This window comes from Neomonachus schauinslandi, chromosome 1 (assembly GCF_002201575.2).
Source record: "Neomonachus schauinslandi chromosome 1, ASM220157v2, whole genome shotgun sequence".
In the NCBI taxonomy this organism is placed as follows: domain Eukaryota; kingdom Metazoa; phylum Chordata; class Mammalia; order Carnivora; family Phocidae; genus Neomonachus; species Neomonachus schauinslandi.
The window spans coordinates 202072590-202088679 of record NC_058403.1 but is presented as its reverse complement, the minus strand read 5'-3'; the positions used below and the strand labels follow the sequence as shown (position 1 = coordinate 202088679).

At 54.2% G+C, this 16090-nt stretch overlaps 1 protein-coding gene across 2 annotated transcripts; it reads left to right on the top strand.

Annotated features, from left to right (window-relative positions):
* Nucleotides 1-679: 679 nt before the first annotated feature.
* Nucleotides 680-15830, top strand: NIBAN3 (niban apoptosis regulator 3). 2 transcript variants are annotated; one of them, XM_021683128.1, is made up of 16 exons: nucleotides 680-688; nucleotides 879-957; nucleotides 2580-2710; nucleotides 5285-5410; nucleotides 5979-6093; nucleotides 7119-7286; nucleotides 7910-8025; nucleotides 8098-8202; nucleotides 8407-8569; nucleotides 9194-9384; nucleotides 10301-10459; nucleotides 11490-11606; nucleotides 11687-11794; nucleotides 12613-12724; nucleotides 13891-13974; nucleotides 15492-15830. In XM_021683128.1, exons 2-16 carry the CDS (start codon nucleotides 903-905, stop codon nucleotides 15596-15598), a joined length of 1857 nt encoding a protein of 618 aa, XP_021538803.1. In that variant the 5' UTR covers nucleotides 680-688; nucleotides 879-902; the 3' UTR covers nucleotides 15599-15830. The 2 variants fall into 2 exon arrangements, with proteins under 2 accessions (XP_021538803.1, XP_044773434.1); XM_044917499.1 differs by lacking the exons at nucleotides 680-688; nucleotides 11687-11794 and having other exon boundaries at nucleotides 903-957.
* Nucleotides 15831-16090: the final 260 nt, after the last annotated feature.

The window sequence follows — 16090 nt, the reverse complement described above, 5'->3', positions numbered from 1 at the left end:
CACATCCACATTCCGGCCACTGGAACACAACACTCCCCTCATCTGAAAGCCTGTGAGACTCCCATTTGATCATATTTTCAGCCTGGAACACAGATTCTGCTCCTTCCCTCCCTTCCTTCCTTCACCCGACTGAGGGCTGCTCTCTCCCAGCCCCTGGAAAAACAGGTGAAGGGGTAGGGAGATCCAACTAGCCTGATCCAGTCCGGAGCTATGTGCATTGATTGAGAACAGGCTGACAAAACAGGAACACAAGGGACGCATCGCACCAGTCCGTGGCACACCAACAGCCCCCCACCTTCTCCCCCTGCCCCAGCACTGACCCCAGGAACTGGGGGTGTCTGTCCAGCTCTGCCTCCCCAGTCTGAGGTTGCTGGAGGCTGCTGGGTCAGTGCTGGATCCTCTCAGAACCCAGCATCACCCATCAGGGGGTAGGCACAGTGGAAGTGGGAACCAGGATTTAGACGCCCCATTCCTGACCATCCCCCTTCTCTGCCCCACATACCAACTGCTGCCAGTCCTGCCTGGTGTTGGCCCTGCATATCCCTCCTCCAAAGCTAGGATTCTAGTCTTCCATACCCCCAACCCACCCCTGGGTCTGCCCGGGCAGCCCCTGCAGAAACCAGCAGTTCTGAAGGCCTTGGCCCCAGGGGAACCAGGAGGACGCAGGTGCAGGGTGGGGCAGGGCAGGGTAGGAGTGGGGCGGGCATTCCCTCCCACCCCCGACACACACATTCACACAGGGGCCATGCTCTGGCTTCCCAGGCAGCTGGTCTCAGCAGCATCCAAGCTCCTCACCAGTTGCCTGGCTTCCAGGGTGCCCCTGAGCCCAGAAACGTGGGGGCTGTGGGAGGGGAGGGAGTGTCTGCTTTGCTCTCGAGGGAGCCCCTAGAGACGGCAGCAGGATGGGTGGGCGGCCCTCGAGCCCCCTGGACAAGCGGCAGCAGCAGCACCTGAGGGGTGAGCTGGCATGGGGTGGGGTGGGAGTGGGGCAGGTGGGGTTCAGGGCTAAGGTTGTCAGACACTGTGTGTCTGACAGTAGTGGGATGCCCTACTAATGTGAATTCCAGATAAGTGATGAATATTCTTGTTTTGTATAAGTATGTCCCAAATTTTGCATGGGAGCATACTTATGTTAAAAAATGACACCTAATTTATCTGGAATTCACAGTTAATTGGTGTCCTGTATTTTTAATTGGTAAATCTGGTAACCCTATTCAGGGCATGGGTTCAGGATGAGGGCGAGGGACCAGGTGAGAGGTGGCTCAGCCAGATCTCCTGGGGTGATTTTCCTAGGTGGGAAGGGACCAGCAGGGGGAAACAGGCTCAGTTTCTGATTCGAGACTAAGAGGGGGCTGGTGGCTTTACATGGTTGAGCACCTACTATGTGCTGGTTACTGGGGACACAATGGGGTTGAGAATGGTTCCACCCTTCCTGGGTTCATGATCTAGACCAGGAAAGAAGATCAAGTTATCATTACAAGAATGGCAGTTGACTAAGCACGGGGGAAAACCCGTAGGTTCCTTAAGTCGGGGGAAGAAGAAGGGGTGGGTAATTGCCCACTGAGGAGATAATGGTCAAGCCAGGGCTGGAGGGTTGTGATGGAGTTGGTGGGTGGGAGATGTGGGAAAAGCATCCTAGATAGGGGGAACAGCATGTGCACAGGCATGTGGCGTGTCTTGCAAACACTCACACCCAGACCATCCAAGTTCGCACCATAGCCCTGCCTTCACTCTCTGTGTGACCTTGGGTGAATGACTTCGTCTCTCTAGGTCTCATTCTCTTATCTGTAAAACAGGAATAGCAACAATGCCTACCTCATGGAACCATTGTGAAGATGCAGTAAATTACTCTATGCCATGTTGTTTTTTTTTTTCTCTATAGGTGCTTAAACAAGATAAAGATTTATTTCTCTTGCCTATAGAGAGGTACAGTGGCAGGCAACCTGGTAAAAGTTAGACACCTGAACTCCTTCCACATCATGGTTCTACCATGTGTGGCTTCTGTGCCTACGGCCATCTCGTGGTGCATAATGACTGCTGAAGCTCCAGCCATTGGGTCCACATTCCAGGCAGCAGGATGGATTTATGTCTTAGATACAGCCAAGTGCACACATCTTAGGGGAACAGCTTGAAGGACTTTAACACTTGTGTGATCACTTCCTATCAGGATGCAGAAAGTTCTCTGGTGCTAGGGTGAGGCTTTTAAAAGATTTTGAAACTCTCCCCAGGGAAGGGGCCAGAGGAAACTTGGGTGGGATGGATTAGTTCATTATCTTGATCGTAGTGATAGTTTCTTGGGTGTGTAAAGGTGTCAGATTTCATCAGATTGTATGCTTTATGCAATTAAAGTTTATTGTGCATCAGTTACAAATTAAGCCTGAGTCACTTAATTCCCCCGCCCCCTGCCCCCACGTGGATAGAAACAGTCTGGACGGTGAGTGGAATTTGGAGCACGTCTTGTTGGGCACCTTTGGGGCGATGGCGGGAGCTCACAAGGGGGTCTCTCTGCCTGTTCTGCCCTCCCCAGGCAGGTCTCCGGGGCCTGATTCCACCACCTTACTGTCCCCTTGCCCCTGCAGGCCAGGTGGACACCCTGCTGAGGAACTTCCTGCCCTGCTACCGCGGGCAGCTGGGAGCCTCTGTCCTGCGACAGATCTCCCCTGAGCTGGAGCCCCGGGAGCCAGCCGGATGCCAGCTGATGCGCAGTAAAGTGGGTGCCACAAAGGGAGGGGGGCTGAGTGAGGGAAGCTGGGGGGGCGGCTTTGGTTCAGTTGGGGGCCTCCTTCCACCTTGACCCTAGGGGGCGCCAAGACCTGAGGAGACTGTTTAAAAATTCATTCTTTGAACAAACATTCCCTGGGCACCTACTGCAGACCATGGCCTAGGCTAGACACCGGCGGCGGGGGGGGGGGGGGGGGGGGGGCGCACAGCAGTGGTGGTCGAAGATCCTGCTCTGCACCCCCCTCCAGGCTCACAGTCTGTTGGGGGGAGAAATGAGCAAGCAAGTTAACAGGTCATGATGCAGGATGACTTCTGATAGATGCTATGAAGACAAGATGAAAGGCAGTGTTGGGGGGCAGGGGGTTGGGGTGCAGGGAGGGCCCCTCTGAGCTGAGATGTAACGAATGAGAAGGAACCAGATCTGGAAGCCAGAGTGGGAAGGGAATTCTAGGCAGAGGGGACAGCCCATGCAAAAGCATGCCCATTGGACCCTCAAACCTTTGCAATGTGGGGCCCTCTGCCTGGTGCTTTTTTCCTGTTCTTCCTCATGCTCCAGCCACGCTTCTTCCAAGAAGCCTTCCTTGATCACCACAGCCCCTTCCTGGTTTGGGTGCTTCCTCTGGGATCCCCATCCCGCTGCTTTTCCAGGGAAGCCTTGGGTCACACATCTGCCTCCCTCACTTGTCTGCCCTGTGAGGGCAGGGGCCAGGTCTGTCCCCCTCCCCCTCCCCCATATCCCTTGTGCTCACCTGGTGCCTGCACAGAGTAGGAGCTCAAGAAGAGTTTATCGATGGAACTTAAGAGTGTGGAGCTGCCTGGCTCAGCTCCAGATGTCTCCTGAGCCAACAAATGGCTCCACGTGCCCCGTACGACTCCCCCAGTCCTCACCAGCCTGCGAAATGAGTCTTCGACCAGTGAGGAAACTGAGGCACAGAGAAGTAAGGTGACCTGCCTGAGGTCACCCTGCCAGGAAGAGGCAAGGCATGATTTGAACCTGGAGTCCACGCTGGTTACTGACCCTGGGTCCCTGCCCCAGTCAAGGGCTCTCAGTCTTCCCATCTTTCTCAGATGCTTCTTTTCCCAGTTGTGCCTGACCTGGGCTGGAGGCTTCCCCCACCCTGTGGACACAGAGCCTTCTCTCACCTGGGGCTCTCCCTGTCATGCTTGGGGCATCACAGGACCCCAGGTGTCGTCCCACCTGCACCTTTTGCCACCTGTAGGTTCTGGCCACCTGGGCCCCGGGCACAGTTGACATTGGGGTTCAAGTAGGGTGGGGGATTTCCCCTTGCTTCAGTTTGAACATTTTATCATATACTTATTTTATATATCATTTCTATAACAATGTTTTTTAAAATTTTTAAAAGATTTTATTTATTTATTTGACAGAGAGAGACACAGCAAGAGAGGGAACACAAGCAGGGGGAGTGGGAGAGGGAGAAGCAGGCTTCCCTCCAGAGCAGGGAGCCCGATGTGGGGCTCGATCCCAGGACCCTTGGGACCATGACCTGAGCCGAAGGCAGACGCTTAATGACTGAGCCACCCAGGCGCCCCTATAACAATGTTTTTTTTAAGGATTTTATTTTATTTTTTAAGTTTTTAAAATTTTTTATCTGTTTATTTGAGAGAGAGACAGAGACAGAGATAGCGAGAGAGGTGGGAAGAGAGAGAGAGCAAGAGAACTGAGCAGGGAGCCAGACACGGGGCTCGATCCCAGGACCCTGGGATCATGACCTGAGCCGAAGACAGACGCTTAACTGACTGAGCCACCCAGGTGCCCCTCTATAACAATGTTCTAACAATATTATTATGAAAAATCTCAGGCCTCAGAGAAAGTTTGGAGAATCAGTCAACAAACACCGGAGTTTCTACTGCCCCATCGAAGAATGAAAACATCACAAATACAGTTAATTTCTTCATCGAATATTTATCGAGCACCATCTGTGCACTGGGCCTTGCTCTGGGACCCAGTGATGAAACAAAATGCACACAATTCAGGTGGCCAGGTAGTGGGAAGAGTGACAAAGATAATAAAGTGATGTCCCACCCTGCCCAAGGGAGGGGTCTGTGGACAGAGGACTGGCTGTTTCGAATGAAGGCTAATGACACCTGCTCCATGACCCACCAATCCCTCTTGTATCAGTTAGCTAACACCGCGTAACAACACATCACACCGTCCGTGGCTGGAGACAACCCACGTGTATTACCTTACAGTTGCTGTGGGTCAGGAATCTAGACACAGCCTCCCGAGTTCTTTCTTTTGGGGTCTCTCACAGGCTGCAATCAAGATGTTGGCCAGGGCTGGGGTCTCCTCTGAGGCTCAAGTGGGGAACAGCCCGCTTCCAAGTGGGGGCTGTGGGGGGATTAAATCAGTTTGTATGTGGAAGTGTCACAAACAAGTGCATGCTCTCAGCATGTGAGAAAGAACAGAGGTGACATAGCAACAGCACCCGACCTCCCTGTACTTGGTGGAGGCTGGGATGGATGGAGGGTGCTTTCTAAAGGTGGTCTGGACATGGGGACACTGGTTTGTGCCCCTGACATCCACCGGCCCCTCCTCCTGCAGAAGCTTCCCCGAGTCCGTGAGCACCGAGGGCCTCTGACCCAGTTTGCGGGCCACCCACCTCGGTGGCAGCCGATCTTCTGTGTCCTGCGTGGGGATGGCCGCCTGGAGTGGTTCAGCCACAGGGAGGTAAGCAAGTGTCTCTTGTCTCTTCCGTTCTGGCCTCACCATCCCACTTCCCTCAGCATGGGTTTGGGGTCCAGCTCCCAACGTGGTCCTCTTTCCTTTCTTCAGTTACCTAGTATGAATTGAGGGTCCCTATGAGATTGGCCTGGGATGGGTGACCATCTCTTGCTGGGCTGGGTAGGTAAACTGAGGTCCAGGCCAGGAGTAGGGATTTACACATGGTCATCAGCAGAGCTGAGGTTGAAACTGTGAGAGGCCTCTGCGTATCACATCTGGCTGGGAATTTGGGCAGGTCATTTGTGCCCCTGGGACTCAGTTTCCACCTCTGTGAAATGGGATGGTGGTGGTCCAGGCCACACGGGGCTGTGAGGATTTAGTGAAATAATCCTCAGACAATATTTGGGACCAGCCTAGCACACAGTGGGTGCTGGGTGCTTGACTACAGGCAGCGAGGGAGAGTGGGTGGAGGACTTCCCTAGCTAGCCCTAAGCCTTCCCCCGATCCCACAGTTGGGACATGGAAGGCACCGTTTAGACCTGTCCCAAGCTGGTTCTCTGGGTGCCTTTCATAGGAATATGAAAATGGGGGCCATCCCTTGGGTTCCATGGCCTTGACAGGGTATACTGTCCTGACTTCCCAGCGTGAATATCTCCGCCTATTGGATACTCTCTGCCCAGTCTCCTCAGGTAAGTTTCCTGGGACCTCAAGAGCAGGTTTCTTTAGTTTAGAATTGTTGACAGTTGGGGCCAAATCATTCTTTGCAGGGAGGGGGACACCCTGTGCATTGCAGGATGTTGAACAACATTCCTGGCCTCCACCCACTTGATGGCAGCACCCCGCCCCCCCCCATGAGAGGTGTGACAATCAAAAATATCTCCAGACATCATCAGGTATCCGCTGGGGGCAGTATTGCCTTTGGGTGAGCACCCCAGCTCTAGCAAGAGAAATATCCACTCTCATCAGAGACAGAAGGAGACTTAGAACATTGGACCAGAATCGAAGTAGCAAGGGTAAAACAATAAAACCTGGGTTCGGTGAGCACATGGGGAGATGGGCACTGGTGGGTGGGCTGCGGTTGAAGGGCTGGGGTGACCAGCGATTTCTGCCTTCCGGATTCCTGCATCTTCCTGTGGTCCCATCTATCACTCTGGAAATCAGAACCAAACACTGAGGATTTAGGACACCCCAAATTAATTAACCAAAAAGAAATTCACTCATTATGTCCCCCCCCCAACAATCCCCCCAACAGTCCTCCCAATAATATCTCATTGGTATCACTTTTAAGCCCATTTTATAGGCAGGAAACCTGAGGTTCAGATAGAAAAACTGCGCCCTACACATAGAGCTAGCAAATGATTTGGCGGGGTTTGAATCTGGACCTGGCTGAGCCCCCAGGGCAAGCAGGGCTCAGATCACGTGCCCACTCAGCTTGATTGGTGGTGGCTGCCCAGGCCTCCGGGTTAAGGAGGATCCTGAGGCTGGGAAACAATGCTGGGATGGATTGCTGATGTCTGTCTGCCATGGGCCCACCTCCCTCGGGGACTGAGCTAGAATCAGGAGAGTGCAATTATGAAAGCGTGGTTCATCCTTACTGAGCAACTGCCCACGCTGGGGGCTCCTCTAAGCGGGTCATGGGTGTTTTCTTCTAGTGAACGAATGATTGTAGAGTGAGTGCGTGAATGAAGACACAATCTCCTCTGCCCGCTTGCAGGAGAGCATACGCAGGAAGAGTCTGACCCCCTCCTGGAAATGCCGGTGAACTTCCCCCTATTCCTGCAGCACCCCTTCCGCCGGCACCTCTGTTTCTCTGCAGCCACAGGAGAAGCGCAGCGAGCCTGGAGGCTAGCCCTACAGGGTGGCATCCGGCTTCGTGGCACAGGTGGGTCCTGGGAAAGGCCAGGCAGCTGTGGGTCTTGGAGTCTGAGGTAAGGTAGCTAGCTGCCCCTGCTGGCCATGGGGTCATCGTCTCCAAGTGTCTAGTTTCTTCACGAAATGGATTGTGGGGGGAGACAGAAGCGACAACTGGCAGTTACAAGTGACCTGGGCTGCAGGGCTGCGCTGGGGACACAGCCTTGTGGCGGCTTAGCCTGGGAGATCAGGGAGGGCTACTCGAGGAGGGGAGGAAGGGAAGTCAAGCCTGGGGTCTGACAAGGATAAGGGGCCAGCTAGGTGAAGAAGGGGAACGGGACCGACACATATGTTAAGCAGGTTGTTGAGTGCACAGATGTACCTATGTGGAGGGGCAGCCCGGGCTGTGACTGTCCACAGCGGATGCTTTTTCCTAAATCGTATTATAAAGGTGCCTTATGGGCGGGTGATGGTCCTGGGGCACCGTGTTCCCTGCAGAGGGCACTGCTTGTGCAAGGGTCAGGAGGTGGGTGAGCCTTGGGCGTTCTGGGACCTGGTGAGGAGGTCGAGGGCTTCCTTCCCGGGGCGATAGGGAGCCAGGCGGAGGTGAGAGCAGGGGAGGAGTGGGCTGGCACTGAGGAGCTGCCCCCTCAGTCCTGCAGCGAAGTCAGGCCCCCGCTGCCCGTGCCTTCCTGGACGCCGTAAGACTCTATCGGCGGCACCAAGGCCACTTTGGCGACGACGATGTGACCCTGGGCTCGGACGCCGAGGTCAGTGCCAAGCAAGGCCGTCCCCGGGACCCTCTAGGCCCGCCGCAGCGCTCACGGTCCCCTCTCCCGCAGGTGCTGACCGGGGTGCTGATGCGGGAGCTGCTGCCCGCGCTGCGAGCCCAGACCCTGTCCGGCCTGCGGGGGCCCGGGCGCAACCGTGCCTGGGTCTGGACCGAGGTAGGCGCGGGGTCGCGGAGGTGGGGCCGGGACACGGGGGGGGGACCGGACCCTGGGGCCCATCTTCCTCCTCCTCGCCACTGTCCCCTAAACTCTCTCTGCGTCTCTCGGCGTCTCCGTCTCTCTGTTCTCGCACCCCCGCCCCATCTCGGCTCCCTCCCGCGCCTCTGGCTCGTGTGGGGTCCCCTCGGCCGGGCCGGGCAGCTCCTAGACGCAGTGCACGCCGCCGTCCTGGCCCGGGCCTCCGCCGGGCTCCGCGCCTTCCAGCCGGAAAAGGACGAGCTGCTCGCGGTCCTGGAGAAAACCCTCCGGCCCGACGTGGACCAGATACTGCGGCAGCAGGAGCGCTTGGCGGGGAGGCTGCGGGGTGAGCCCAGGGGGCGGGCCTGGGCGGGCAGGGGCGAGGACGAGAGCCTGAGAGGTGGCAAGCGAACCCGGTGGGTGTAAGGGGTGGGGCCGAGAATCCCGACCCGAGACCCAGCTGGGCAGAGCAGGGGCAGGGGCCGGGGCGGGGTGGGGCGGGGGGGAAGGAAGGGGAAGAAAGGGCGGGCGGGCACAAGGGACTGGGTCTCAGTGAGAGTCTGGTGGTGGCCGGGGCTCCAGGATGCGAGACAAGGGCGGGGTCAAGAGGGAGGTCCGGGCGTGGAAGGGCGTTGGGTTAGGAATGGAGAGAGGGACACCCAGTCGGGAGGCTGGTGGAGGCACAGGCAATGGCAGACCTGACCCGGGATATCCCGGTCAGATGGCGGAGGCTCCCACTCCGCTCAGTAACCAAGAGAACCGGGTTGGACTCCGGACTCTCCCTCTGGGGCGTGGGACTTGGAGCTGATTGCTGCCGTTCTCAAAGCCTCAGTTTTCTCTGGTGTGAAATGATAGAAGAGGGTGCTCAGAGTCTGAGCTCCTGTCCTCCTCGTGCTGAGCCCAGAGCCGCCTCCACCCCCTTTGCGGAGCCCCTGTGGAGGAGACCCAGGCTAGTGTCTTCCACTCCCAGTCGAGGTCCAGCGCCCCCTGGAGTCGTGCCTGCGCGGGAAGGTGGACACACAGCTGTCCCTGGTCACGCAAAAGCTGCTGAGCACCATGGAAGCCGTGCTCTCGGCAGTGCAGACCCTCCTAGCTCAGGGCATGGACCGCCTGTCTCGCCATCTGCGTGGGAACTCCTCTGGCACGCAGCTGCGCAAGGAGGTGAGCTCCAGTGTGTGCGTGTGTGTGTGTGTGTGGGGGGGGGTGTTCATCCAATGGACCGGCAGTGTGTTAAATTTACAGAAGAGTTGCATGAACTGTTTCATCTTTCTGTTTGAAAACCTCTTTTGAAAACCTTTCTTGAACTTTGTTCTAGGCTGCTTTTTACTTATTGTAGATCACCACGCTATGGTCACTGGGGGCACAGTTTAAAGCATGGTTGGGGGGAGGAGTAAAATGACAAGAATAGCATTTTAGCAACATGAGTCTGGAGTCACCTGCCCTCAAATTCCTCCTCTTCCCATTCCCTTGTTGTTGGAGCCCACCCCATTCCCTAAGCCAGCGAATTCTGCTCCACACAGGTCACCTCAGTTCTTCTGATATTAAATGAAGACCTACTAAGAGCCAGGAAAACTTCAACTCATTAAGCTTCTGTTTCATAATCATCTCCTCCAGGAACTTTCCCTGCTCCCTCTCTGCATCCACAGCTACTTGTGTTTCCTTCCTCACATATGGTTTTACATGCCCCTGTAGTTGTTTGTCTATAGTTTATCTCCCCCAACTTTTCTGTGAGCTCCTTGAGGCCAAAGACCATATTGGATTACTTCATTTCTGCAGCTGCAGAGCCCCCCAGCACAGAGAGGGCATCAGGTGGTGGGTGTAGATGTGACAAGGGCTGAGTGTGCCTATTTCCTCTCAGTCATGCCAGCACTGCATGTTATCCATTTTTTTCAGGTTTTACCATTTTATGTCTATCACACCATACCTGTTACTTTTATTATGCATTTTTGGGGTAATGACTGAGGTGGGATGTATTTCCATTTGCATTTCTCCTACTATGAATTGGCTGTGAGGTCCTTGGCCCTGCTTTTCCATCAACTGATGGTGCTTTTCTCACCTGCCTGCCACTGGAGCCCAGGTTTACTCATTTGGGGAGATGCCATGGGACCCAGAGCTGATGCAGACCTGCTACCATGAGGCTGAGCGAAGCCAGGGGCACCTAGGGCAGCTGGTGGTGCCATTTGGCTTCTTTGGAACACAGAGCCTGGTGTTTGGGGCCCAGGATCTCGCACAGCAGGTGAGGGGGAGAAGGAGGCTGAAGGAGGCAGGGGCAGCAGAGTCCACTGAACAGGTGCTAGGGAGACCGTGATGACCAACAGACCTAGCCTCCCTCACTGGGCTCACATGTGGTGGACAGGGCTGTGGTGCAGACACACGAGGTGCTATGGGAGCCCTGAGGAGGTGCTCGATTCATGTCCAGTTAGGAGGACCTCCAGGAGGAGAGGACTTCTGAACTGAGACAGCAGGGGGAAGAATGGGGGTGGGGTATGTCCTGGGTAGAGGGAAAATTGTGGATCAGCACCCGGAGGTGAGGGAGTTTGCCTGCATGTGGAGGAAATGAAGCCATTTAGAGATATTGGGTTGTAGGTTTCAGTCGAGGGCAGAAAGGTGGGAGATGTGCCAGCAAGGTGGATGGGCAGATAGGTCAGGGGCTTGAATATGGGGCTAAGGGGCCAGGCTCTGTCCTGAGGGCAATGGGGAGCGCCAGCAGGTGTGTGAGCAGGTGAGGGGTGTGATCAGATTCAAGATTTAGGAAGCCCTACCTGCGGAAGGGGGACTGTTGGGGGCAGGAGTAGAAGGGGCAAGAAGGAGGCCTGAACCAGAATGGGTGCTGTTGATGGAGAGAAGTGGGGTGTGTTTGAAGGCCAAGGGAATGGGACCTGCTAATTGACATGGTGAGTGACGGAGACAGGGATTGAGAAGACCAAGTGCTGCCTAGTACAGTTGTTCAATTTGTACACTGCACAAGAGCACTCAGACAAGGAGGCTGAACTCCGACCAGCTCTCTGCTCCCCAGACTGAGCACCCTGGCACCATCTTCCAGAGGGGAGGGCACTTTCTGCTAGATTACACATAGGTTCCCACTGATTGCCTGACTCCCAAGTCCTGAGTGGAGGGAGATGCTGTTTCTTGAGACAAAAAGGAGGTTGGGGAAAAGTGGCTGGTCGGGTCAGTCTGGATGCTGAGAAGGGTCAGCCAGGTAGTTGCAGGGCCCAGAAGGCTGCAGCATGGATTCCCAGGGGGCTTATCAGATGCTCTTCCTGCAGCTTATGGCCGACGCCGTGACCACCTTCCTACAGCTGGCGGACCAGGGTCTGACCACAGCCCTGGACTGCACCCAGGCTGCCCAGCAGCTGGAGAAAGTCCGGGGACGTGTGCTGAAGGTGAGGTCCGCCGGGAGGGCATGGGAGTGGGCCTGCCTGCTCCGATGGCCACTGGACCAGCCGCTGTGTGTGTCCGGCAGAAGTTCCAGTCGGACAGCAGCTCGGCGCAGAGCAAGTTCATCCGCGGGTGGCTACTCTGCATCTTCTTGCCCTTTGTGTTGCACGAGCTGGAGGGGAGCTGCAAAGTGGTGAGTAAGAGGGCACGCGCGTGCACATCCTAGAGGACAACCAAGTGTCTGTCTCTTTCTATAAAGTGGGCAGCGTGCTCTCTCCCTCGGAGTCACTGTGACCATAAGAGACTCTTGTTCCCTAAGCCTTGTGGTTGGGGTGGATGGCTCTTCTGGGCTCCCACGATGCCCTCTGCTTCTCCCATGAGAGTGCTCAGCGTCTGTCATTTGAGAGCTGCGGTGGGGGCCCAGGCATCGTATATCAGTGGGTGACATGGGCTTCAGGGAAGGGAGGAGGCAAAGAGGGAATGTGTGTGTGTTGCGGGGTTTGCCGGGTGGTCAGGGAGGCTCTCGGTGAGAATGATACCTGAGAAGCAGTGAACTGAGGGCATGAGCCGTGTCCTGGGGAAGCGTGGTCTGGGCAGAAGGCCACAGCCCGTGCAAAGACCCTGAGGTCGGACGGTGCCTGGTGTGTGGGAGGAATAGTGAGGAGGCGCGCATGGCTGGAGCTCGGTGAGTGAGGGCGTAGGAAGGGAGCAAGAGAGAAGGTCACAAGGGCCTGGTCACACAGGGGTGCCAGGCAGGGGTCTGCCTCAGTTGCTGACAAGATCCTCTCGCCGAGGCAGTTGGGTGGGAGGGCTAGCAGAGATAGCCGCACTATTCCCATTGAGATGTGATGTGCTGTGTTTCACTGACCCCCACAACAACCTGAGGGAATGTGGATCAAGGAGTCCATTGTAGAGATGAGGAAACTTAGTCCCAAGGTCCCCCGGCCGCTAATCAGGGTCAAAGTTACAACCCTCCCCTCCAGCCCAGCCCCTCAGCCGCCTCTGTTCCAGGAGCTGCTTGAGTTCGAAGGAGACGTCCTTGCTGTGGGTAGCCCGGCTCTGACCATCGAGGGCATCTCTAAAGACATTGTCCAGGGGGTCCTGCTGCAAAGGATTGACAGAGGTGAGCCCCATTCCTCTATGGCTCAAGGAAGCCTGGTGACCCCTGGCTGTGTGTACCATGCTCTACCACGTTCCCCATCACCTCTTACTTTCTGTTAACACTAGCCCCAGGGTAGGACTGGGACAGATGGGGACTAGGGTGAGTGAGTCTTCGAGGGGCAGTGATGGAAGTTCCCTAAAGGAGGGGGCATTGGAGCAAGGCTGTGAGGGGTGTGTAGGAGTTCTCAGGATGAAGGGAAGGAGGCAAAATTCAGAAACTGGGGGTAGACATTTATATTTATTCATTCAGTAACCACTCCCTGTTCTTTCTGGGCTGACATCGAAACCCCCAGAGTTCTTGGATCTTCTGGGCTGGGGAGCAGCTCCAGAACCATCTCTTCTCCTTCTTTCTTCATCAGTTTGTTCATGACCTAATGCCTGAGACTGCAGAGATGTGTGCTGGGATGAGTGATGTGAGACTGAGGGCATGTCATGGCATCCACGTGGCTGATGCAGAGGACATGAAGGAGAATGGAAGGAGAGGAGGCTGGGGGCTGCCGGGGCAGGTGTGCAAGGCCTGAAATAACAGGCAGAGGAGGTTAGGCTTTATTGAGCAGGCAAGGGGGAGCCATGGAGAGTGTGTGAGCAGAGGGCAACAGTGACCATCCTGGAAGCCAGGGAGGAGGCTGAGGGCACAGTCCTGGAGGTGAAGGATGGACTCAGGCAGCTCTCCTCTTTCTTGGGAGAATCCAAAGACAGTAGGGTTCTGGGAGCCAGGAAATGAGGGTGAGGATGTCCTTGGTCTTTGGGCATCCAAACAAAAAGAACTAAATTCCTTTAGAAAAGGGATATTTTAATGGAGAAAAAGCTATTCTCTAATTGGAAAAAAAAAAAAATCCAGAAACAGCTAACTTCAGAGAGTTTCTGTTCCTAGAGGTTTTACATGTCCTTAATTGACTTGTAATGTCTGCTTGGAGTGCTATGTTGGCAGGTGGGGCTGGTAGGGGGCTCAATGAAAGTGTGGGGATCAGCTAGCAATGTCTACCATGGGCCCAGGTATGGAGAGAGGCTTATTTGAATATGGGTTCCTGGTTGAGACATTTCCTCCCATCCTTTGCCCTCTTGTGGCCTCTCAGAGAGAATGCATGGAATCCCCAGGTGGGTCCAAGGTTTTATCTCTCGCTTTAGAATTGAAAAAGGCCCTTGGTGCCAGTGACGTGTCTTGCACTCTGGATGGCTGCTCGGAGGCCCCATGGGACCAGACAGGAGTAGGTGAGGACCTCAAAAGCCCTTGGGCCATGCCAGTGAATTGTTGGGGGGTAGTGGGGCCTGGCATGGGGTGTAAGGGATGGTTGTAAGTGTGGATTCCTGGATGGAACAGCATATATATCTTATCCCCTGACCCAGCCAGGTTGGCCAAGCTCATGGTAAAAGGGCAATGGGGAGCCAGTGTTTGCCTGAGCCACAGAGGTACTCTCTGGCATGCATAGGAATTTGTGTCCCATTTCGTCTTGCCGGGACTAGGACTCCATGGAGTCTCTCCCAGCAGCTACCAGTTCCCAACACTGCGAGGGGAGATTGTGGTGATGGGAGCCTTGGGTCCACCACAACAAGGGCTGCTCTGGGAGATGGGTATAGGGAGCCAGGCTCAGGGCCAGGGCAGCCTGGCCTACTGCAGGATCCTACAGCGAGCTCTTTGTTGGAGCAGTAAATGCATGTAGGGCTGAGGCTGACACTGCTGGTGGGGCAGGGATCCTCAACTCTAGCCGTGAGATGGAAATGTGTCATGGGGACTTCCCTGAAATGGGGCAGAAGACAACTGGTCCAACTAGAAGCAGACCGGTGGGCAGGACGGCTATAACCTGGATGTTCAGAATCCAGGGCAGGTGCAGGGATTCTGGAACAGCTCATAGCTCAATCCCCTTGTGTATTGCTATTGTGAGAGCCAACTAAGCAGCTCCCACATTTTTCAGCCACAGAAACTCTGAGATAATATGTGTTGTTTTTAGCTGCTAACTTTTGGGATCATTTGTTACACAGCAATAGCTAACTAATACACTAATACATTGCTGATCTTGGGTAGCCTCCCGTAGTTGATCACTGTAGATAAACTGATGAATATACATAAGTGCTGGGATAAATGGAGATTAAACTGTCTTAGAAAGACTTCTAGGTGTCAGAATATTTGGGGATTCGCAAGTGAGGATGAGGGATTGCAAATGGGCCCCTTAATCTATTTGACCAGAATCTAACCAATGATGGCCATTTTGCTTCTAGTCTTCCAACTAACTCTTAATGTTACAGGGAATGACCTTGTACATACTTTCCAGGCAAGTGCAGGTCTCTGTGGGTAAATCCCCCAGTATGAAATCTCAGGGTTTTGAGCATTTGTGTTTGGTGTTTCAACAGCAGTCTCCAGAGCACTCTCCACCAGTCTGGTCCCACCTGGTGACCCTTACCTGTGTGCAGGTGGCCCATTTCCCCACAGACTGCACAGGCTACCGGCTGACTCAGGATTTCTCAGATCTTCTGAGTGAATAATGGCATCTTGGCATCATTTTTATGAGCATGTCTTGTTGGAGATGAGATTAAGCATCTTTTTGTGTGTTTAAGAACTGTTTTTAGCTTCTTTTCTGTGAAACTTTGTTTCTCTCCTTGGCCCACGTATCTTCTGGGCGCTTGTCATTTTCTGCTCAGTTTCTTTTGCTAGGCTTCCATTTACTGAGCATTTACTCTGTGCCAGGCATTTGATGTGTTTTGGCATCCTGATGACACTTTCTATTTTACAGATGAGGAAGCTGAGGCTCAGAGGGGAACTTGCCCTGAGCAGCCAGGCTCTGGTACCGAGGTCCAGTCACTCTGCCCGCTGCCTCCTCCTAGAACATTCCGCAGCTGAGTCTTTGGACACCTCAGTCCTCGTTCCCATTGGATAAATGTCTACTAGTGGAATTTCGGAATCAAGCATATGCACCATTTCAAGGCTTTTATAACCCTCATACCTCCACCTCATTCCTCTCCAGAAAAGCTGGGCTTTTTTTTTTACACTCCCATTAGCAGCATTTGTGCATATTCTCCATATCCTTTCCAAACACTAGAAATTTTCACAAAAGAAAAAATGTCAATTTGAGACACACACACATTTCATTGTTTAGTTTGAATTTCATTAATGATTACACTGAACCTAAGAATATGTTTATTGGCCATTTTTATGTTTGTGCTTTTTGTTGTTGTTGTTTTTTAAGTGAATTGCATGTTCATGGCTTTTGCCTACTTTTCAGGAGAGTTTATCTTTTTCTTATTGATCTCTAATAATTCTTTGTATATTAAAGATATTAATGCTTTGTTATACAGGTTACAGGTACTTTTATTCTCAGCCTGCTGTGGACCT